Source organism: Bos mutus, chromosome X (assembly GCF_027580195.1).
Source record: "Bos mutus isolate GX-2022 chromosome X, NWIPB_WYAK_1.1, whole genome shotgun sequence".
Taxonomy (NCBI): Eukaryota; Metazoa; Chordata; class Mammalia; order Artiodactyla; family Bovidae; genus Bos; species Bos mutus.
The window spans coordinates 56,643,800-56,668,056 of record NC_091646.1 but is presented as its reverse complement, the minus strand read 5'-3'; the positions used below and the strand labels follow the sequence as shown (position 1 = coordinate 56,668,056).

Below are 24,257 nucleotides of genomic sequence, written 5' to 3'. Positions count from 1 at the left end.
TATTTAGTTCTTTGGCCCATTTTTTGATTGGGTCGTTTATTTTTCTGGAGTTGAGCTGTAGGAGTTGCTTGTGTATTTTTGAGATTAGTTGTTTGTCGGTTGTTTCATTTGCTATTATTTTCTCCCATTCTGAAGGCTGTCTTTTCACCTTGCTAATAGTTTCCCTTGTTGTGCACAAGCTTTTAAGGTTAATTAGGTCCCATTTGTTTATTTTTGCTTTTATTTCCAATATTCTGGGAGGTGGGTCATAGAGGATCCTGCTGTGATGTATGTCGGAGAGTGTTTTGCCTATGTTCTCCTCTAGGAGTTTTATAGTTTCTGGTCTTACGTTTAGATATTTAATCCATTTTGAGTTTATTTTTGTGTATGGTGTTAGAAAGTGGTCTAGTTTCATTCTTTTACAAGTGGTTGACCAGATTTCCCAGCACCACTTGTTAAAGAGATTGTCTTTAATCCATTGTATATTCTTGCCTCCTTTGTCAAAGATAAGGTGTCCATATGTGCGTGGATTTATCTCTGGACTTTCCATTTTGCCTTTCTTTTTGCATTTCTTTTTCTTTGGGATGGTCTTGAGCACTACCTCCTATACAACATCATGAACCTCCATCCATAGTTCTTCAGGCACTCTGTCTATCAGATCTAATCCCTTGAATCTATTTGTCACTTCCATTGTATAATCATAAGGGATATGATTTAGGTCATACCTGGATGGTCTAGTGGTTTTCCCTACTTTCTTCAACTTAAGGCTGAATTATGCAATAAGAAATTCATGATCTGAGCCACAGTCAGCTCCCAGTCTTGTTTCTGATGAGTATAGAGCTTCTCCATCTTTGGCTGCAAGAATATAATCAGTCTGATTTTGGTATTGACTATCTGGTGATGTCAATATGTAGAATATTCTCTTGTGTTGTTGGAAGAGGGTGTTTGCTATGACCACCGTGTTCTCTTGGGAAGACTCTGTTAGCCTTTGCCCTACTTCACTGTGTACTCTGAGGCCAAACTTGCCTGTTACTCTGGGCATCTCTTGACTTCCTACTTTTGCATTCCAGTCCCCTATGATGAAAAGGACATCTTTCTTGGGTGTTAGTTCTGTAAGTTCTGAGTTGCCCATCAGAATGGACTGGTTGGATCTCCTTGCAGTCCAAGGGACTCTCAAGAGTCTTCTCCAACACCACAGTTCAAAAGCATCAATTCTTAGGCGCTCAGCCTTCTTCACAGTCCAACTTTCACATCCATACATGACCACAGGAAAAACCATAGCCTTGACTAGACGGACCTTTGTTGGAAAAGTAATGTCTCTGCTTTTGAATATGCTATCTAGGCCGGTCATAACTTTCCTTCCAAGGAGTAAGCGTCTTTTAAATTCATGGCTGCAGTCACCATCTGAAGTGGTTTTGGAGCCCCCAGAAATAAAGCCTGACACTGTTTCCACTGTTTCCCCATCTATTTCCCATGAAGTGATGGGACCAGATGCCATAATCTTTGTTTTCTGAATGCTGAGCTTTAAGCCAACTTTTTCACTCTCCCCTTTCACTTTCATCAAGAGGCTTTTTAGTTCTTCTTCACTTTCTGCCTTAAGGGTGGTGTCATCTGCATATCTGAGGTTATTGATATTTCTCCTGGCAATCTTGATTCCAGCTTGTGTTTCTTCCAGTCCAGCGTTTCTCATGATGTACTCTGCATATAAGTTAAATAAACAGGGTGACAATATACAGCCTTGACGTACTCCTTTTCCTATTTGGAAACAGTCTGTTGTTCCATGTCCAGTTCTCACTGTTGCTTCCTGACCTGCATACAGATTTCTCAAGAGGCAGGTCAGGTGGTCTCGTATTCCTATCACTTTCAGAATTTTCCACAGTTTATTGTGATCCACACAGTCAAAGGCTTTGGCATAGTCAATAAAGCAGAAATAGATCTTTTTCTGGAACTCTCTTGCTTTTTCCATGATCCAGCGGATGTTGGCAATTTGATCTCTGGTTCCTCTTCCTTTTCTAAAACCTGCTTGAACATCAGGAACTTCACGGTTCACGTACTGCTGAAGCCTGGCTTGGAGAATTTTGAGCATTACTTTATTAGCGTGTGAGATGAGTGCAACTGTGCGGTAGTTAGAGCATTCTTTGGCATTGCCTTTCTTTGGGATTGGAATGAAAACTGACCTTTTCCAGTCCTGTGGCCACTGCTGAGTTTTCCAAATTTGCTGACATATTGAGTGCATCATTTTCACAGCATGTTCTATTTCAGGGCTATTTTTTGAGAACTTGGTGTCTGGAACTAATTGTCTGTTCTAAATCCATCTGAGCCATATCTTGAGGTTAAAAATTTAATTGATCAGTTGAATGAGAGGAGAAATTGCTAATGAATACCAAATAAACTATAACATCTTTTCCACTGCTTTTCATGTGTTTCTGGTTTTCCCTGAAGATAGATATTCAAATGATGTACTGAAGATTCAACAAGTAGGGTTTAAGATTTTGTTTAAGGCTAAAGTCACTGTAATATGAACCATGAGGCAATACAAAATATGTGTTAGAGTTTAGGTCTCTAAACCTCAAATAAATTGTAAGGAAGTATAAAATACAATATGAGACTGTGGTGTGACGAGGGGATCATATCCCTTTAGAGATTTTCATTAATTCATATTTGAACAACTTTAGTACTTAAATATATCTAGATCACATCAGGAAACTTGAGTTTTGCTCCATGTTTCCCCCTAAATAACTTATCTATGACACATCACGGTGAGACAGTTTCCTCATCTTCAAAATGAAGAGACTGAACCAGATGGCTCTTAAATGTCTTTGTAGTGCTATTATACCATGATTCTTCACCACCTTATTACTTTCTGAATTTACTGTTTTTTTTTTTTTTTTTTTTTTCTGCAGTGACATACAGATAGCATTTTCTTGAACAAATGAATTGATATTGGAACTTACCATCTTTTAAGAAAAAAAAATAGTAGGGGAATCTTGTTCATTAATTCTTAGTGTCATTGTATTAGATATACATTTACCTTATCTGTCTATAAGATATTATGTCAACTTTTATTTTTCATATCATAAGAATCCATATATTGTACACAAAAATCCACTATTTATACTACCGATAATGAAACAACCAGTAATTCAATAAGTACTATAGTTAAGATCCAGTTCTGAGTTGGTAGTCAGAAGATCAGATATAAATTTTGGAAACTTTTCCTGATACATTTTTAGTTTTGAAGCACTCAGTCCTGGCAGTTCTAAGCAGGATCCCTTTGTTTAAATCATTGTCATCATATTTTCTGTTCATAGTAACCCTTGGATGTTGGATAGGCCAGTTTGAGTAATTGGGATTCAGCAATGATAAATATGGCAAGAAAATCTCTAGGACTATCTAGAAAATGCACAAACGTGTACCATCATTTCAGAGATTAAAGCAATTTTCTTTCAGATCTTTTGCTTGCCACGATTCATAGACAAGCTAATGTGGAGAAAAGTTTGCTTTATCTTGCATTTTCCATGTACTACAAAAAGTGCAGAGTGACAAAATAAGAGCTCATTGATGCCACTAAACATAGACAGATGTTCCAGGCTGTATTTACTTCCCCTTATACCTTTGATAAGAATTCACATGTCCTTTATAATATGTATTTATAATAATAGTAGCTATATTTTCTTTTTGCAACAATCAATACATGTGTTATTTGATTTGCATTTGCAGGGGAGAATGGGTTTGACTGAATTCTAAAATATTGTTTTAAATTGGCAAGAACTTTTTTTCTTTTTGGCTCATGGCACCAGTGTACCAGTAGATGGTTAGGGATTTTGATAATATCTATAAATAATTTAGGCACTTCCCTGGTGGTTCAGTTTTTTAAGAATGTGACTTGGAATGCAGGGGACGTGGATTCTGGATTTGTTCCCTGGTCTGGGAGCTAAGATCCCACCTGCTGCAGAGCAACTGAGCTTGCACACCCCAACTACTGGGCATTCACTCTACAGCCTGTGAGCCACAGCTACTGAAGCCCATAGGCTTTAGAGCCTGTGCTTCTCAATAAGAAGTAGCACCTGCTTGCTTCACCTAGAGAAAGCCTTGTGTGTAGCAACAAAGACCCAGTGCCACCAAAACTAAATAAATTAATTAATATAAAATAAAAAATAATGTAGTTGAATTCACTAGATATTTTGGAAAGCATTGGTGAAGTATGGATTGATCTATTTTTAGTACCTATTTCCTGATATATTTCTATGGTTTAGCCTGATACAGACTTCATAGGAGGAAAAATTTCAAACCTGAGTATTCATATTATATCTTGGGAGTTGGTGATGGACAGGGAGGCCTGACGTGCTGCGATTCATGGGGTCGCAAAGAGTCGGACACGACTGAGCGACTGAACTGAACTGAACTGTTTACATAGAGTTAAAAAAATTGCCGTATATATATTATAGTAAGTAGTTGTTGATTATTTTAAATCTAGCAGTATATACATGTCAATCTCAAGCTTCCAGTCTATCTCCTTGCCCCTACATTTCTCCCTGGTAATCATAAATTCATTCTCTAAGCCTGTGAGTTTGTTTTTGTTTTGTAGAGAAGTTCATTTGTATCTTTCTTATTTTAGATTCCACATGTAAGTGATATCATAACATTTGTCTTTGTCTCCCTGACTTGCTTAGTATGATGGTCTCCAGATCCATTCATGTTGCTACAGATGGAATTATTTCATTCTTTTGTTTATGTCTGAGTAATATTCTGTTTTATTTATGTATCACATTTTCTTTATCCATTCATTTGTAGAAGGGCATATATCTTACTTCCCTGTATTGGCTACTGTAAACAGTGCTTTGGTGAATATTAGAGTGTATGCATAATTTCAAATAAAGTTTTTCTCTGAATATATGCCTGAGAGTGGGATTGCTCTATCATATGATAGTTCTATTTTTAGTTTTTTAAGGAACCTCCAGACTGTTCTCCATAGTGACTATACCAATTTACATTCCCACAAACAGTATAGGAGAATTCCCTTTTCTCCACACCATCTCCAGCATTTATTGTTTGTAGATTTTTTAATGATGTCCATTCTGACAGGTGTGAAGTAATAGCTCATGGTGGTTTTGATTTTAATTCTTTTAATTAGTAATTTTTAACATCTTTTCGTGTGCCTCTTGGCCACCTGTATGTCTTCTTTGGAGAAATGTCTATATTTAGTCCTTCTGCAAATTTTTTTTATTAGGTTTTTTGTTTTACTGATATTGAGACACCTGATCTGTTTGTAAGTTTTGAAGATAAATCCATTTTCACTTGCATCATTTGCAAATATCTTCTTCCTTTCTGTGGGTGGTCTTTTCATCTTGTTTGTAGTTTCTTTTGCTGTGAAAAAGCTTTTTAATTAGGCCCCATTTGTTTATTTTTCTTCTTATTTTCATTACTCCAGCAGATGAATCATAAAGGATATTGCCATGATTTATATCAAAGAGAGTCTTCTTTCTATGTTTTCCTCTAAGAGTTTTATAGTATCCAAATTTACACTAGGGTCTTTAATCCATTTTTTTAAGCTTATTTTTTGTGAGTGATGTTAAAGAGCATTCTATTTTCATTTTTTTTTTTAACATGTAGCTATCCAGTTTTCCCAGTACCATTTATTGAAGAGACTGTCTTTTCTCCACTATATAGTTTTACCTCCAGTGTTTTAGATTAATTGATCATAGATTTATGGGTTCATTTCTGGGCTTGCTTTCTTGTTCCATTAATCTATATTTCTGTTTTTGTGCCAATACCATACCGTTTTGATGACTATGGCTTTGTAGTATACTCTGAAGTCAGGGAGCCTGATTCCTCCAGCTCTCTTTTTTCTTTCTCAGGTTTGTGCTATTTGGGTTCGTTTGTATCTCCATAGATATTTTAAGATTTTTTTGCTCTAGTTCTGTGAAAAATACAATTGGTGATTTGATGGTGACTGCATTGAATCTGTAGATTGTCTTAGGTACTGTAAGCATTTTAACAATATTGATTCTTTCAATCCAAGAATACGGTATATTTTTATCCATCTGTTTATGTTGGTTTCAATTTCTTTAATCAGCATCATCATTTTCAGAGAACAGGTCTTTTGTCTCCTTAAGTATGTCTATTCCTAAACACTTTATTATTTTTGATGCAATGGTACATGGTGTTGTTTCTTTAATTTCTCTTTGTGACTTTTCATTGTTAATGTATAGAAATGCAACATATTTCTCTGTATTAATTTTGCCTCTTAACCAAATTCATTGTTGAGCACTAGTATTTTTCTGTTAGCATCTATAAGATTTTCTTTGTCATTTGCAAACAGTGACAGTTTTACCTCTTCTCCAATTTGGAGTCCTTCTCTTTGGCTTCTCTGATTGTCTTAGCTAGAATATTGAAAACTATCTAGGAATCAGTGAACTAAAATAGACTGAAATGGGTGAATTTAACTCAGATGACCATTATATCTACTACTGTGGGCAGGAATCCCTTAGAAGAAATGAAGTAGCCATCATGGTCAACAAGAGAGTCTAAAATGCAGTACTTGGATGCAGTCTTAAAAACGACAGAATGATCTCTGTTCATTTCCAAGGCAAACCATTCAATATCACGGTAATCCAAGGCTATGCCCCAACCAGTAATGCTGAAGAACCTGAAGTTGAATGGTTCTATGAAGACATACAAGGCCTTTTAGAACTAATACCCAAAAAAGATGTCTTTTCATTACAGGGGACCAGAATGCAAAAGTAGGAAGTCAAGAAACACCTGGGGTAACAGGCAAATTTGGCCTTGGAGTACAGAATGAAGCAAGGCAAAGGCTAATAGACTTTTGCCAAGAGAACACACTGGTCGTAACAAACACCCTCTTCCAACAACAGAAGAGAAGATTCGACACATGGATATCACGAGATGGTCAACACCAAAATCAGATTATATTCTTTGCAGCTAAAGATGGAGAAGCTCTATACTGTTAGCAAAAACAAGACCAGGAGCTAACTGTGGCCCAGATCATGAACTCTTTATTGCTAAATTCAGACTTAAATTGAAGAAAGTGGTTCCGGAAAACCACTAGACCATTCAGGTATGACCTAAATCAAATCCCTTATGATTATACAGTGGAAGTGAGAAATAGATATAAGGGACTAGATATGATAGATAGAATGCCTGATGAACTATGGATGGAGGTTCATGACATTGTCCAGGAGAAAGGGATCAAGACTATCCCCATGGAAAAGAAATGCAAAAAAGAAAAATGGCTGTCTGAGGAGGTCTTACAAATAGCTGTGAAAAGAAGCAAAATGAAAAGCAAAAGAGAGAAGGAAAGATATAAACATCTGAATGCAGAGTTCCAAAAAATAGCAAAGAAAGATAAGAAAGCTTTCCTCAGCAATCAGTGCAAAGAAATAGAGGAAAAAATCAGAATGTGATAGACTAGAGATCTCTACAAGAAAATTAGAGATACCAAGGGAATATTTCATGTAAAGATGAGCTCAATAAAGGACAGAAATTGTATGGACCTAACAGAAGCAGAAGACATTAAGAAGAGGTGGCAAGAATACACAGAAGAACTGTACAAAAAAGAGCTTCATGACCCAGATAATCATGATTGTGTGATCACTCACCTAGAGCCAGCCATCCTGGAATGTGAAGTCAAGTGGGCCTTAGAAAGCATCACTACGAACAAAGCTAATGGAGGTGATGGAATTCCAGTTGAGCTATTTCAAATTCTAAAAGATGATGCTGTGAAAGTGCTGCACTCAATATGCCAGCAAATTTGGAAAACTCAGCAGTGGCCACAGGACTGGAAAAGGTCAGTTTTCATTTCAATCCCAAAGAAAGGCGATGCCAAAGAATGCTCAAACTACAGCACAATTGCACTCATTTAACATGCTAGTAAAGTAATACTCAAAATTCTCCAAGCCAGGCTTCAGCAGTATGTGAACCATGAACTTCCAGATGTTCAAGCTGGTTTTAGAAAAGGCAGAGGAACCAGAGATCAAATTGCCAACATCTGCTGGATCATCACAAAAGCAAGAGAGTTCCAGAAAAACATCTATTTCTGCTTTATTGACTATGCCAAAGCCTTTGACTATGTGGATCACAGTAAACTGTGGAAAATTCTGAAAGAGATGGGAATACCAGACCACCTGAACTGCCTCTTGAGAAACCTATATGCAGGTCAGGAAGCAACAGTTAGAACTTGACATGGAAAAACAGACTGGTTCCAAATAGGAAAAGGAGTACGTCAAGGCTGTATATTGTCACCCTGCTTATTTAACTTATATGTAGAGTACATCATGAGAAAAGCTGGGCTGGAAAAAGCACAAGCTGGAATCAAGATTGTTAGGAGAAATATCAATAACCTCAGATATGCAGATGACACCACCCTTAAGGCAGAAAGTGAAGAGGAACTAAAACCCTGTTGATGAAGGTGCAGGAGCAGAGTGAAAAAGTTGGCTTAAAGCTCAACATTCAGAAAACAAAATCATGGCATCTGGCCCCATCACTTCATGGGAAATAGATGGGGAAACAGTGGAAACAGTGTCAGATTTATTTTTTGCGCTCCAAAATCACTGCAGATGATGATTGCAGCCATGAAATTAAAAGACGCTTACTCTTTGGAAGGAAAGTTATGACCAATGTAGATAGTATATTGAAAAGCAGAGATATTACTTTGCCAACAAAGATCCATCTAGTCAAGGCTATGGTTTTTTCTGTGGTCATTTATGGATGTGAGAGTTGGACTGTGAAGAAAGCTGAGCACTGAAGAATTGATGCTTTTGAACTGTGGTGTTGGAGAAGACTCTTGAGAGTCCCTTGCACTTCAAGGAGGTCCAACCAGTCCCTCCAAAGGAGATCAGTCCTGGGTGTTCATTGGAAGGACTGATGCTGAAGCTGAAACTCCAATATTTTCGCCACCTCATGCGAAGAGGTGACTCATTGGAAAATACCCTGATGCTGGGAGGGATTGGGGACAGTAGGAGAAGGGGGCAACAGAGGATGAGATGGCTGGATGGCATCACTGACTCGATGGACATGAGTCAGTTTGGGTAAACTCTGCGAGTTGGTGGTGGACAGGGAGGCCTGGTCTGCTGTGATTCATGGGTTTGCAAAGAATTGGACACGACTGAGCAACTGAACTGAACTGACTGATACTGAATAATGATGAAGAGTGTAGATATCCTTGTCTTCTCGCTGATTGTAGAGGAAATGCTTTCAACTTTTTACTATGTAATGTCTAGTTTGTCTTATATGGCCTTTACTACGTTATGTTCCTTCGAAGCCAACTTTCTGGAGATTTCTTTTTTTTTTTTTTTTTCAATCATAAATGCGTGCTGAATTTTGTCAAAGCTTTTTCTGCATCTAGTAGGATGATCATATTGTTTTTATTCTTCAGTACAGTGTTTTACACTGATTTTTGGATATTGGAAAACCCTTGCATTCATGGGATGATTCCCACTTGATCATGGTGGATAATGCCTTTACTATATTATTGAATTCTGATTGCTAGAATTTTGTTGAGGTTTTTCGTGTCTACCTTCATCAGTGATATTGGCTTGTATTTTTCTGTTTTGTGAATGCTTTCTTTGTCTAGTTTGTGTATCAGGGTGATGGTCACCGAATATACTGAGTTTGGGAGTGTTCTTTCCTCTGTAACTTTTTGGAATCATTTCAGAAGTATAGCTGTTAACTCTTTTCTAAATGTTTGATAGACATTGTTTGTGAAGCCATCTGGTTCTTTAACTTTGTTTGTTGAGAATGTTTAAATCATAGTTTCAATTTCAGTACATTTAATTGATCTATTCATATTATATGGTTCTATCTGTTTCAGTCTTGGGTGATTATACCTTTCTAAGAATTTTTCCATTTCTTCCAGTTTGACCATTTAATTGATAAATAGTTGCTTGTAGTAGTATCTTATGATCATTTGTATTACCTGATGTCCATTGTAACATTTCCTTTCTCATTTCTAATTATATTGATTTGAGCCCTCGCCTTTAATTTTTGCTTGATAAGTCTTACTAAAGGTTTGTTGTTGTTCAGCTGCTCAGTCATGTCTAACTCTTTACAAACCCATAGATTGCTGCCCCCCCCCCCCCAGGCTTCCTTGTCCTTCACTATCTCCTGAAGTTTGCTCAAACTCATGTCCATTCAGTCGATGACACCATCCAACCTTCTCATCCTCTATCACCCTCCTTCTCCTCCTGCCCTCAATCTTTCCCAGTATCAGGTCTTTTCCAATGATTTGGCTCTTCACATCAGGTGACCAAATATTGGTGCTTCAGCTTCAGCATCAGTCTTCCCAATTAATATTAAGGATAGATTCCCTTTAGAATTGACTGGTTTGATATCCTTGCAGTCCAGGAGGCTCTCAAGAATCTTCTCCAGCACCACAGTTCAAAAGCATCAATTATCTGGCTCTCAGCCTTCATTACGGTCCAACTCTCACATCTGTATATGGCTGCTGGAAAGATCATAGCTTTGAATATATGGACCTTTTTCAGCAAAGTGATGTCTCTTTATTTAATATGCTGTCTAGGTTTGTCATAGTTTTCCTTTCAAGGAGCAAGCGTCTTTTATTTTCATGGCAGCAGTTATCACCCTCAGTGATTTTTCAGCCCAATAAAATAAAGTCTATTACTGTTTCCATTGTTCTCCCATCTATTTGTCATGAAGTGATGGGACCAGATGCCATGATCTTAGTATTTTGAATGTTGAGTTTTAAGCCAGCTTTTTCACTCTTCTCTTTCACCTTGATCAAGATGCTTTTTAGTTCCTCTCCATTTTCTGCAATTATGTTGGTGTTATCTGCATATCTGAGGTTATTGATATTTCTCCTAGCAATCTTGATTCCAGCTTGTGATTCATGCAACCTGGCATTTTGCATGAATTACTCTGCATATAAGTTAAGTAAGCAGGGTGACAATATATAGCCTTGATGTACTCTTTTCTCAACTTTGAACCAGTTTGTTGTTCCATGTCCAGTTCTAACTGTTCCTTCTTGACCTGCATACAGGTTTCTCAGGAGGCAAGTAAGATGGTCTGGTATTCCCATATCTTTAAGAATTCCCCACAGTTTGTTGTGATTCACACAGTCAAAGGCTTTAGCATAGTAAATGAAGTAGAAGTAGATATTTCTGTAGAATTCCCTTGCTTTTTCTTTTAACAGCATGAAAAGCAAAAGTATATGCTAAAAATTTGTCAGTTTTATCTTCTCAAAGAAGCCATTTTTAGTTTCATTGATCTTTTCTTTTTTTCTAAATATTTCTGTTTCTAATTAATTTATTTCTGCTCTGATTTTTAAATTTCTTTCCTCATGCTCTCTAGGTTTTGTTAGTTTTTCTTTGTCTAGTTGCTTTAGGGGTAAAGTTAGGTTGTTTATTTGAGATTTTATTGTTTCCTGAGGTAAGAGTGTATTTCTATAAACTTCCATATCAGAACTGTTTTTGCACAGCTTTTGGAATGTTGTGTTTTTGTTTCATTGTCTCTATTTATTTTTTTTATTTCCTCTTTTATTTCTTTAGTGATCAATTGATTCTTGTGTACAATATCATTTAGCCTCCACATGTTTGTGATTTTTAGAGTTTTTATTTTCTTGTAGATAATTGCCAATTTGATAGTGTTTTGGTCAGAAAAGATGCTTGATATAACTTCAGTTTTATTAAATTTACCAAGACTTTTTGTGGCCCAGTATGTGGTCAATCTTGGAGAATGTTCATTGAGCCCATGAGAAGAATATGTATTCTGCTGTTTTTGGTTGGAAAGCTCTATAAAAATCAGTTAAGTTTATCAGAACTAATGTGTCTTTCAAGGCCTGTTTTTCCTTATTGATTTTCTGTCTGGATGTTCTGTCCATTGGTGTAAGTGGGCTAAATCCCCTGGTGTTACTGCGTTACTGTCAATTTCTCCCTTTATGGCTATTGATACTTGCCTTATATATTGAGGTTTTTCTATGTTGGGTGCATATATATTTGCAATATCTTATTTTTAGCTTGATCTCTTGATCATTATAAAGTGTTCCTTTGTCTCTTATATTATTTAAAGTATTTCTTCTGATTTTAGTATTGCAATTTTAACTTTCTTTTGCTTTCTGTTTGCATGGATTATCTTTTCATACCCCCTCACTTTCTGTTTGTATGTGTCCCTAGGTCTGAAGTAGATCTCTTGTAGCAGCATATATACAAGTCTTGATTTTGTATCCAGGCAGCCAATCTGTGTCTTTTGATTGGAGTATTTCATCTGTTTATGTTAAGGGTAATAATCTATATGAATATTCTTATTGCCATCTTGTCAATTGTTTTGGATTTGTTTTTATAAGTACATTTTCTTCCCTTCCTCTTTTGTTCTTTTCTCTTGTGATTTGATAATTAATCTTAGTGTTGTATTTTTATTCCTTTGTGTGTGTGTGTGTCTATCGTTGATTTTCAGCTTGCCATTAACATGGCATTTAAATATGGCAATCTATATATGAATAAAATTGTTTTAAGTTGCTGGTCTTTTAATTTCAGATGCATTTCCCATACCCTACATTTGTGTTCTTCTCTTCTAACAATTGCTGGTTTAAATACCACATTTGTGTGTGGATGATTTCCTAACTTTACTATGTGGTTGTCTTTACTGATGAGCTTTTCCATTCATAAGTTTCTTGTTTCTAGTTGTGACCTTTTCTTTTTCCAATTACAAATGTCCCTTCAGCATTTGTTGCAAAGCTTGTCTGGTGGTACTGAATTCTTGTTTCTAGTTGTGTCCTTTTCCAATTAGAGAAGTACCTTTAGCATTTGTTGTAAAGCTTGTCTGGTGGTGCTGAATTCACTTAACTTTGCTTGTTTGTGATGCTTTTGATTTTTCCATTGAACTTGAATGAGTGTCTTGCTGGGTAGAATATTCTAGGCTGTGGTTTCTTCCTTTCCATCATTTTAAATATATCTTGCCACTCCTTTCTCGCTTGCAGAGTTCCTGTTGAGAAATCAACTCATAACTTTATGAGAGTTCCCTTGTTTATTATTTGTTGCTTTTTCCTGGTAGCTTTTTTCATAGTTTTCTTTGTCTTTAATTTTTATCAGTTTGGTTACTACATGTCTCGGTATGTTCCTCCTTGGATTTATTCTGCCTAAAACTCTGTGCTTCCTGGATTTGGGTGACTGTTTCCTTTTCCATGTTAGGGAAGTTTTTAGCTATTATCTCTTCAAATATTTTCTCAGATCCTTTTTCTCTGTCCTCTACTTCTGGAACACCTATAATGTGAATATTGATTCATATACTGTTCTTCCAGATGTTTCTTAGGCTGTTTTAATTTATTTTTCTTTATTCTATTCTGTGGCAGTGATTTCTGCTATTCTGTGTTCGATATCCATTCTTCTGCCAAAGTTATTCTGCTATTGATTCCTTCTAGTGCATTTTCATTTCAGTTATTATATTTTTCATGTTTGTTTGTTCTTTAGTTCTTCTAGATCTTTCTTAAATATTTATTGTGTCTTCTTGATCTTCGCCTTTATTCTTTTTCTGAGATCCTGGATCATCTTCACTGCCATTATTCTGAATTCTTTTTCTGAAGGTTGCCTACTTCATTTAGTTATTCTGGTAGTTGTCACTTTATCTGGGAGATACTTCTTTGCCATTTTGCTTTGTCTAACTTTCTGTGATTGTTGTTTCTGTTCTGCAGGCTGTAGGATTGTAGTTCTGCTTGCTTCTGCTATCTGTCCTCTGATTGATGAGGCTATCTAAGAGGCTTGTGTAGGCTTCCTGAAGGTAGAGATTGGTGATGAATGGAGCCAGTTCTTGTCCTTCTGGTGGGCAGGGCTGTATTCAGTAAGACTTTTAGCCACTTTTGTATTGATGGGTGGAGAAGACAATGGCACCCCACTCCAGTACTCTTGCCTGGAAAATCCCATGGACGGGGGAGCCTGGTGGGCTGCAGTCAATGGGCTCGCTAAGAGTCAGGCACGACTGAGCGACTTCACTTTCACTTTTCACTTTTATGCACTGGAGAAGGAAATGGCAAGCCACTCCAGTATTCTTGCCTGGAGAATCCCAGGGACGGGGGAGCCTGGTGGGCTGCTGTCTATGGGGTTGCACAGAGTCGGACACGACTGAAGCGACTTAACAGTAGCAGCAGCAGCTATTGATGGGTAGAGCTATGTTCCCCACCCTTTTACTTGTTTGGCCAGAGGCTTCCCAGTACTGGTGCCTACAGGCTGTTGGTGGGGCTAGTTGTAACCTCTGCAGTATCTCACACCATGAGTGCCCCCTATAATTGTTGCTGCAAGTTTATTTGCCCCCACAGTGGTCCCCAGCCCTACCGCCCCATGAAAGACCCTCCAATACCAGCCAGTATATCTGACCCAGTCTCTTATGGGGTCACTGCTTCATTTCCCCGGGTCCTGGTGCACATGGGTCCTTGTGTGTACCCTCCAAGAGTAGAGCCTGTTTCCCCCAGTCTGGTGTAATTCCTGCAGGCACACACTGCTAGCCTTCAAAGCCAGATGTTCTGGGGTTGTCTCTGCCTGTTGTCAGATCCTCATGCTGGGAAGACTGAAGTGGGTCTCAGACCTTTACTTCAGTGGGAGAACTTTTGTGGTATAATTGTTTTCCACTTTGTGAATCTTCCACATGGCAGGTATGGGATTTGATTTTATCATGATTGTGTCCCTGTTCCCGTCTCATTGTGGATTTTTCTTTGGAGGTAGGGTATCATTTTGGTACATTTCAGTGTCTTTTTGTGAATGGTTGCTTAGCAGTTAACTGTGATTCTGATGTTCTCATAAGAAGGGGTTAGCATATGTTCTTCCATTCCTCCATCTGTACACATTCTTTCTAAATTGGCAAATCTGATGTGTGAATGTAATATGCACATGTGTCTGTATTTATGGGTTCACATGGATATAGAAATGTGTGTGGTATTTGTGTGTGGAGGTTTGTGCATGAATATAGGTGAGTTTACACAAGCATTGTAAAAATTGCTTTATATTAATAAAATAATGTAATTATATTGCAAGGGCTGGCACACTTTCTGCAGTGATCTGCTATGTTTTCTTTTTTTCTTTTTTTTCTCTCAGCGTATAAGAAGGAGGCCAGTAAAAGAATGATGACTACTTAAATGTTTACTCCCCTTTATTCTTTTTTGCTAAGGTAACTTTCGAGGCAAAATAGCCCATTCTTTAGCAGAAGGGTCAACAAGGATATTCCATAGAAAGTCATTCCCTATACCATTTCAGAGTGCTTCTTCTGACAGTTTTGTCTTAGATGGGTTTTTAGAGCATAGTGAGTTCTGTCTTAATCAACTATCCAGAGCTCTTACTAGACACCAGAAGATATTAGCAAGAGTTTTGGTATTTTCCCAAGTTTTCCATGTTATGCTCTATGTTTTCTCTGTTTTGAATTGAGAATCAGATGCATATTTAATACTTTTTTTTTTTTTCAGATTTTCAACTTGTCCATTGTAAGATGAAGTTATTACAAGAGTAGAAAATTAAATTTTGAAAGGATATTGTTCATAAATTAGACTCGGGTTTCCTTTTGGCTTGTGCTGTCTAGTATAGTCCTGTTAAACGTATCCTGTTTTCAATTACATTAAGAAATGATCCCTGTTTTAAAAGGAATGGTTCTGGTTTTAGGTATAACAGCTGCAGCAATGGCTGAGGCAATGAAGCTGCAGAAGATGAAGCTTATAGCCATGAACACTCTTCAGGGAAAAGGAAGCCAAAATGGAAATGAATCAGAGCCTGATGATCTTAATTCTCATACAGGTGAGTGTCTTTAGGAATCCAAGGCAGGTGGCTCTCTTTGACTTATTCTGGAATTGGAGAGAGGAGGAAAGGAGAGAATAACATGTATACTTTGATTATAAGCAGCTACTACAAAAGGAGGGGGCTTCCCTGGTGGCTCAGTGGTAAAGAACCCACGTGCCAATGCAGGAGATGTAAAAGATGTTCGATACTTGGGTCAGGGAGATCTCCTGGAGGAGGGCACAGCAACCCAATCCAGTATTTTTGCCTGCAGAATCCCATGGATAGAGGAGCCTGGCAGCCTGCTGTTAGTGTCACACAGAGTCAGACACAACTGAAGCAATTTAGCACACATGCACACAAAAAAGGAGGCTTAATCTTACCTCTAACTTGTACATTGAAATTAGAAAACTATTATAGATCAAAACCTCATTTCAGGAAACATTTAGTATCTCCATTGTTTGTTGTTGTGGGGTTAAATTCTAATTTTTATAGTGCTACCTATTGCACCCTTTGCTTACTAAATGATGCCTACTTCAGTTTCACCACAGCCTTCTTCACTTTTTTTTTTTTTTTTAAATTTAACACTGAAATGCAATACTGAGAATCTACCTTTGTTTTGAGGTGCTACGAGATGAGGCATTATCAGTAGGGGCTAAAGAAATGTGGTAGAACAAGCAGAAAGCAAAGAAAAAAGATGGGGGTGGGAAGAAAATGAGAAAAATGCCTGTGAAATGGAATGTCCTCTTCCTTCTCAGTAACTGTTTTTTTTTTTTTTTTTTTTTTCCCATTACCCTGTAATAATTGTACCTTGACTTTGATCATAAGATCACCCTCGAGATCTCTTTAGGAAGTAGGTGGGATTATGACTATCTGTGTAACACACGTGAATGGATAAATAACTAGACAAATAAATAAAGTGTACTTTTAATAAGGAATAATAAGGGGCAACCAATAATGGTCATAGGAGCCACAAGCTTCCAATATGCTTTTTCAGTTAAATTCAATATAATTTGATAGGCAAATAGGTAGCAGCATTTTCTCTCTTCTATTAGGCTCATAAAATTTCAAGCATTTTGGGACTTTCTTTTGAAGAGAAAAGGAAAGGAGAATTAAAGAAATAAATTACTGAATCATTTCAACATAATAAACTCATGTAAAGTTGAAGTGTTCATGGGGAATTATGGAGTGGGAATTGGTCTTCAACCAGTGTTCACAATGGGGAATAAATGGAAACATGTTCATTTTTATATTGTGTAAGTTTGAAATGTACACAGTGTTGATTTGATGCATGTATATATTACATTATAATTATTAACAATAATGTTAACACCTCTATTATGTCATAATTATCATTTCTGTTTTGGTAGTGAGAACTTTTAGGATCAATTCTAATAGCAACTTTTAAATATACAATACCATATTGTTAATTCCAATCATAGTGTTGTGCATTAGATTTCTTGAAATTATCCATCTTCTATCTCTCATGTTAACTAGTTTATTTCTTACCAAATTCCTGGGAAAATGGAATTTTCAAAATTTCCATTTTGCAGATGGTGAAACAGAGGCACAGAATGTTTAAGCTTTGCTGATAATCACAAAGCTAGTAAGTGGCAGAGCTCAGTTTCAACCGTATATGGTTAAGTCCAAAGTATGTACCCTTTTCACATTCTCCTCCACTTCAATGTTGTTTTGTTAAGAGGAATTTTATTTTGTTTAACCTTGGAATAAATTTTTAAATTAATTTATTTATTTTACTTAGAAGATAATTACTTTAAAGTATTGTAGTGGTTTTTCAAATATATTGACAGGAATCAACCATGTGTGCACATGTGTCCCCCATCCTGAATCCCTCTCCCACCTCCCTCCCCATCCCATCCCTCAGGGACGTCCCAATGCACTGGCCCTGAGTGCCCTGTCTCATGCATTGAACCTGGACTGGCGATCTATTTCACATATGGTAATATATATGTTTCAGTGCTATTCTTTCAAATCATTCCACCCTCGTCTTCTCCCAAAGAGTCCAAAAGTCTGTTCTTTACATCAGTATCTCTTTTGCTATCTCACATGTAGGGTCATTGTTACCATCATTTTAATTTCATATATATGCGTTAGTATACTTTATTGGTATTTATCTTTCTGACTTACTTCACTCTGTATAATAGGTTCCAGTTTCATCTACCTCATTAGAATAGGTTCTAATGCAATCTTTTTAATACTGAGTAATATTCCATTGTGCATATGTACCACAACTTTCTTATGCATTTGTTTGCCAATGGACATCTAGGTTGCTTCCATGTTCGAGCTATTGTAAACAGAGCTGTAATGAACATTGGGATACATGTGTCTCTTTCAATTCTGGTTTCCTCAGTGTGTATGCACAGCAGTGGGATTGCGGGGTCGTATGGCAGTTCTATTTCCAGTTTTTTAAGGAATCTCCACACTGTTCTCCATAGTGGCTATACTAGTTTGCATTCCCACCAACAGTGTAAGAGGGTTCCGTTTTCTCCACATCCTCTCCAGCATTTATTGTTTGTAGACTTTTTGATAGCAGCCATTCTGACTGGGGAGAGATGGTAGCTCATAGTGGTTTTGATTTGCATTTCTCTGATAATGAGTGATGTTGAGTATGTATTCATTTGTTTGTTAGCCATCTGTATGTCTTCTTTGAAGAAATGTCTGTTTAGTTCTTTGGCCAATTTTTGATTGGGTCATTTATTTTTCTGGAACTGAGCTGCAGGAGTTGCCTATATATTTCTGAGATTAATTCTTTGTCAGTTGCTTCATTTGCTATTATTTTCTCCCATTCTGAAAGCTGTCTTTTCACCTTGCTTATAGTTTCCTTCATTGTGCAAAAGCTTTAAGTTTAATTAAGTCACATAGTTTATTTTTGCTTTTATTTCCATTACTCTAGGAGGTGGGTCATAGAGGATCCTGCTGTGATTTATGTCAGGGATTATTTTGCCTATATTTTTCTCTAGGAGTTTTATAGTTTCTGGTCTTATATTTAGATCTTTAACCCATTTTGAGTTTACTTTTCTATATGGTGTTAGACAGTGTTCTAGTTTCATTCTTTTACATGTGCTTGACCAGTTTTTGCAGCATGGATACAAAAACAAGACCCCTATATATGCTGTCTACGAGAGACCCACCTCAAAACAAGGGACACATACAGACTGAAAGTAAAGGGATGGAAAAAGATATTTCATGTAAATGATGACTAAAAGAAAGCAGGAGTAGCAATACTCATGTCAGATAAAATAGACTTTAAAACAAAGGCTGTGAAAAGAGACAAAGAAGGACAATATATAATGATCAAAGGATCAATCCAAGAACAAGATACAAGAATTATAAATATATATGCACTCAACGTAGGAAGACTGCAATATGTAATGCAAACACTAACAAGTATGAAAGGGGAAATTAACAGTAACACAATAATAGTGGGAGACTTTAATACCCCACTCACAACTATGGATAGATCAACCAGGCAGAAAATTAGAAAGGAAACAAAAACTTTAAAAGATAAAATGGACCAGATAGACCTAATTATATATCTATAGGACATTTCACCCCTAAACAATGAATTTCACCTCTTTCTCAACTGCACAAGGAATATTCTCCAGGATAGTTCACATCCTGGGCCATAAATCTAGCCTTGGTAAATTCAAAAAACTTGAAATCATAGGAAGCATCCTTTCTGATCACAAAGTGGTAAGATTAAATGTCAACTACAGAAAAAAAATATTAAAAATACAAACATATGAAGGCTAAACAAAACTCTTTTAAATAACCAAAAAATCATAGAAGCAATAAAAAAAGAAATCAAAATATGCATAGAAACAAATGAAAATGAAAACACAACAACCAAAACCTGTGGGATTCAGTAAAAGCAGTGCTAAGGGGAAGGTTCATAGCAATACACAATTTCCTCAAGAAACAAGAGAAAAATAAAATAAATAACATAACATTACACCTAAAGCAACTAGAAAAAGAAGAAATTAAGAACCCCAAGGTTAGTAGAATGATAAAAATTGGGGCAGAAATAAATAAAAAAGAAACAGAGGAGACTATAACAAAAATCAACAAAACTGAAGCTCGTTATTTGAGAAGATAAATAAAAGAGACAAACCATTAGCCAGACTCATAAAGAAAAAAAAGGGAGAGGAACCAAATAAATAAAATTAGAAATGAAATTGGAGAAATCACAACAGACAAAACAGAAATACAATGGACCATAAGAGATTACTATGCCAATAAATTACACAACTTGAAATAAATGGACGAATTCTTAGAAAAGTTTCAGTTCAGTTCATTTCAGTCGATCAATCGTGTCCGACTCTTTGCGACCCCATGAATCACAGCACAACAGGCCTCCCTGTCCATCATCAACTCCTGGAGGTCACTCAAACTCATGTCCACTGAGTCAGTGATGCCATCCAGCCATCTCATCCTCTGTCGTCCCCTTCTCCTGCCCCCAATCCTTCCCAGCATCAGGGTCTTTCCAATGAGTCACCTTTTTGCATAAGGTGGCCAAAGTATTGAAGTTTAAGCTTCAGCATCAGTCCTTCCAATGAACACTCAAGACTGATCTTGTTTAGGATGGACTAGTTGGATCTCCTTGAAGTCCAAGGGACTCTCAAGAGTCTTCTCCAACACCACAGTTCAAAAGCATCAATTCTTCAGCACTCAGCTTTCTTCACAGTCCAACTCACACATCCATACATGACCACTGGAAAAACAATAGCCTTGACTAGACGGATATTTGTTGGCAAAGTAATATCTCTGCTTTTGAATATACTATATAGGTTGGTCATAACTTTCCTTCCAAGGAGTAAGTGTCTTTTAAATTCATGGCTGCAGTAACCATCTGCCGTGATTTTGGACTGCAAAAAAATAAAGTCAGCCACTGTTTCCACTGTTTCCCCATCTATTTCCTATGAAGTGATGGGACCAGATGCCATAATCTTAGTTTTCTGAATGTTGAGCTTTAAGCCAACTTTTTCACTCTCCTCTCTTACTTTCATCAAGAGGCGTTTTAGTTCCTCTTTACGTTCTGCCATAAGGCTGGTGTCATCTGCATATCTGAGATTATTGATATTTCTCCCAGCAATCTTGATTCCAGCTTGTGCTTCTTCCAGCCCAGTGTTTCTCATGATATACTCTGCATATAAGTTAAATAAGGAGGGTGACAATATATAGCCTTGACGTTCTCCTTTTCCTATTTGGAACCAGTCTGTTGTTCCATGTCCAGTTCTAACTGTTGCTTCCTGACCTGCATATAGGTTTCTCAAGAGGCAAGTCAGGTGGTATGGTATCCCCATCTCTTTCAGAATTTTCCACTGTTTATTGTGATCCACACAGTCAAAGGCTTTGGCATAGTCAATAAAGCAGAAATACATGTGTGTGTGTGTGTGTGTGTGTGTGTTTTCCCTAGAGCTCTCTTGCTTTTTTGATGTCCCAGCAGATATTGACAATTTGATCTCTGGTTCCTTTGCCTTTCCTAAAACCAGCTTGGACATACGGAATATCACTATTCACATACTGCTGAAGCCTGGCTTGGAGACTTTTGGGCTTTACTTTACTAGTGTGTGAGATGAGTGCAATTGTGCGGTAGTTTGGGAATTCTTTAGCATTGCCTTTCTTGGGACTGGAATGAAAACTGAACTTTTCTAGTCCTGTGGCCACTGCTGAGTTTTCCAAATTTGCTGGCATTTTGAGTGCAGAACTTTAACAGCATCATCATTCAGGATTTAAAATAGCCACACTGGAATTCCATCATCTCCACTAGCTTTGTTCATAGTGATGCTTTCTAAAGCCCACTTGACGGCACATTCCAGGATGTCTGACTCTAGGTGAGTGATCACACAATCATGATTATCTGGGTCATGAAGCTCTTTTTTGTACAGTTCTTCTGTGTATTCTTGCCACCTCTTCTTAATGTCTTCTGCTTCTGTTAGGTCCATACCATTTCTGTCCTTTATTGAGCCCATCTTTGCATGAAATGTTCCCTTGGTATCTCTAATTTTCTTGTAGAGATCTTTAGTCTTTCACAGTCTGTTGTTTTTCTCTATTTCTTTGCCTTGATCGCTGAGGAAGGCTTTCTTATCTCTCCTTGCTATACTTTGGAACTCTGCATTCAGATGTTTATATCTTTCCTTTTCTCCTTTGCTTTTTGCTACGCTTCTTTTCACAGCTATTTGTAAGGCCTCTTCAGACAGCCATTTTGCTTTTTTGCATTTCTTTTCCATGGGGATGGTCTTGATCCCCGTCTCTTGTACAATGTCATGAACCTCCATCCATAGTTCATCAGGCATTCTGTCTATCAGATCTAGTCCCTTAAATCTATTTCTCACTGCCACTGTATAATCATAAGGGATTTGATTAAGGCCATACCTGAATGGTCTTGTGGTTTTCCCTACTTTCTTCAATTTAAGTCTGAATTTGGCAATAAGCAGTTCATGATCTGAGCCACAGTCAGCTCTCGGTCTTGTTTTTGCTGACTGTATAGAGCTTCTGCATCTTTGGCTGCAAAGAACATAATCAATTTGATTTTGGTGTTGACCATCTGGTGATGTCCATTTGTTGAGTCTTCACTTGTGTTGTTGGAAGACAGTGTTTGTTATGATCAGTGTGTTCTCTTGGCAAAAGTCTATTAGGCTTTGCCTTGCTTTATTCCATACTCCAAGGCCAAATTTGCCTGTTACCCCAGGAGTTTCTTGACTTCCTACTTTTGCATTCCAGGCCCCTATAAGGAAAAGGACATCTTTTTCAGGTGTTAGTTCTAAAAGGTCTTGTAGGTCTTCATAGAACCATTCAACTTCAGCTTCTTCTATGTTACTGGTTGGGGCATTGGCTTGGATGACTGTAATATTAAATGGTTTGCTTTGGAAACGAATAAAGATCATTCTGACATTTTTGATATTGCATACAAGTACTGCATTTCGGACTCTTTTGTTGACCATAATGGCTACTCCATTTCTTCCAAAGGATTCCTGCCCACAGTAGTAGATATAATGGTCATCTGAGTTAAATTCATCCATTCCAGTCCATTTTAGTTCGCTGATTCCTAGAATGTCAACTTTCACTCTTGCCATCTCCTGTTTGACCACTTCCAATTTGCCTTGATTCAATGACCTGACATCCCAGGTTCCTATTCAATATTGCTCTTTACAGCATCAGATGTTGCTTCTATCACCAGTCACATCCACAACTGGGTATTGCTTTTACTTTGGCACCATCCCTTCATTCTTTCTGGAGTTATTTCTCCACTGATCTCCAGTAGCATATTGGACACCTACCAAACCGGGGAGTTCCCCTTTCAGTATCCTATCGTTTTGCCTTTTCATACTGTTCATGGGGTTCTCAAGGCAAGAATACTGAAGTGGTTTGCCATTCCCTTCTCCAGTGGACCACATTCTGTCAGACCTCTCCACCATGACCCTCCCATCTTGGGTGGCCCCACATGGCATGGCTTAGTTTCATTGAGTCAGACAAGGCTGTGGTCCTTGTGATCAGATTAGCTAGTTTTCTGTGATTATGGTTTCAGTGTGTCTGCTCTCTGATGCTCTCTCGCAACACCTACCATCTTACTTGGGTTTCTCTTACCTTGGATGTGGGGTATCTCTTCATGGCTGCTCCAGCAAAGCACAGCTGCTGCTCCTTACCTTGAACGAGGGGCATCTCCTCATGGCTGCCTCTCCTCACCTTGAATATGAAATAGCTCCTCTTGGCCCTCCTGTGCCTGAACAGCCGCTGCTCCTTGGACGTGGGGTTGCTCTTCTCAGCCGCCTCCTCTGACCTCCCCTGAAAAGTATAACCTTCCAAAACTGAACCAACAAGAAATAGAAAATCTTAACAGATCCATCACAAGCCCAAATATCAAAACTGTAGTAAAAAATCTTCTACAAACAAAAGCTCAGAACCAGATGGTTTCTCAGGGGAATTCTACCAATATTTTAGAGAAGAGCTAACACCTATCCTACTCAAACTCTTCCAGAAAATTTCAGAGTAAAGTAAACTGCCAAACTCGTTCTATGATGCCACCATCACCCTAATAGGAAAACCAGACAAAGATGCTACAAAAAGAAAATAAAAGAAAACTACAGGCCAATATCACTGATGAACATAGATGCAAAAATCCTCAATAAAGTTCTAGCAAACAGAATCCAACAATATATTAAAAAGATCATACATCGTGACCAATTGGGCTTTATCCCAGGAATGCAAGGATTCATTAATATTCACAAATAAATCAATGTAATACACCACATTAACAAATTGAACGATAAAAATCATTTGATTATCTCAATAGATACAGAGAAAGCCTTTGACAAAATTCAACATCCATTTATGATAAAAATAAATAAATAAATAAATAAGCCCTGCAGAAAGCAGGCAAAGAAGGAATATACCTCAACATAATAAAAGCCATATATAATATACCCACAGCAAATTTTATCCTCAATGATGAATTATTGAAAGCATTTCTGCTAAAGTTAGGAACAAGACAAGGATGCCCACTCTCACCCTATTATTCAACATAGTTTTGGAAAT

The 24,257-nt window shown here is 37.4% G+C and overlaps 1 protein-coding gene across 1 annotated transcript in view; it reads left to right on the top strand.

Annotated features, from left to right (window-relative positions):
* Positions 1-24,257, top strand: part of DACH2 (dachshund family transcription factor 2) — an 864,952-nt gene that overhangs the window by 541,922 nt on the left and 298,773 nt on the right. Inside the window, exon 4 of the mRNA XM_070366582.1 lies at positions 15,591-15,722. Within this exon, the coding sequence (XP_070222683.1) occupies positions 15,591-15,722 (132 nt within the window). The remainder of the gene's footprint in view (positions 1-15,590; positions 15,723-24,257) is intronic.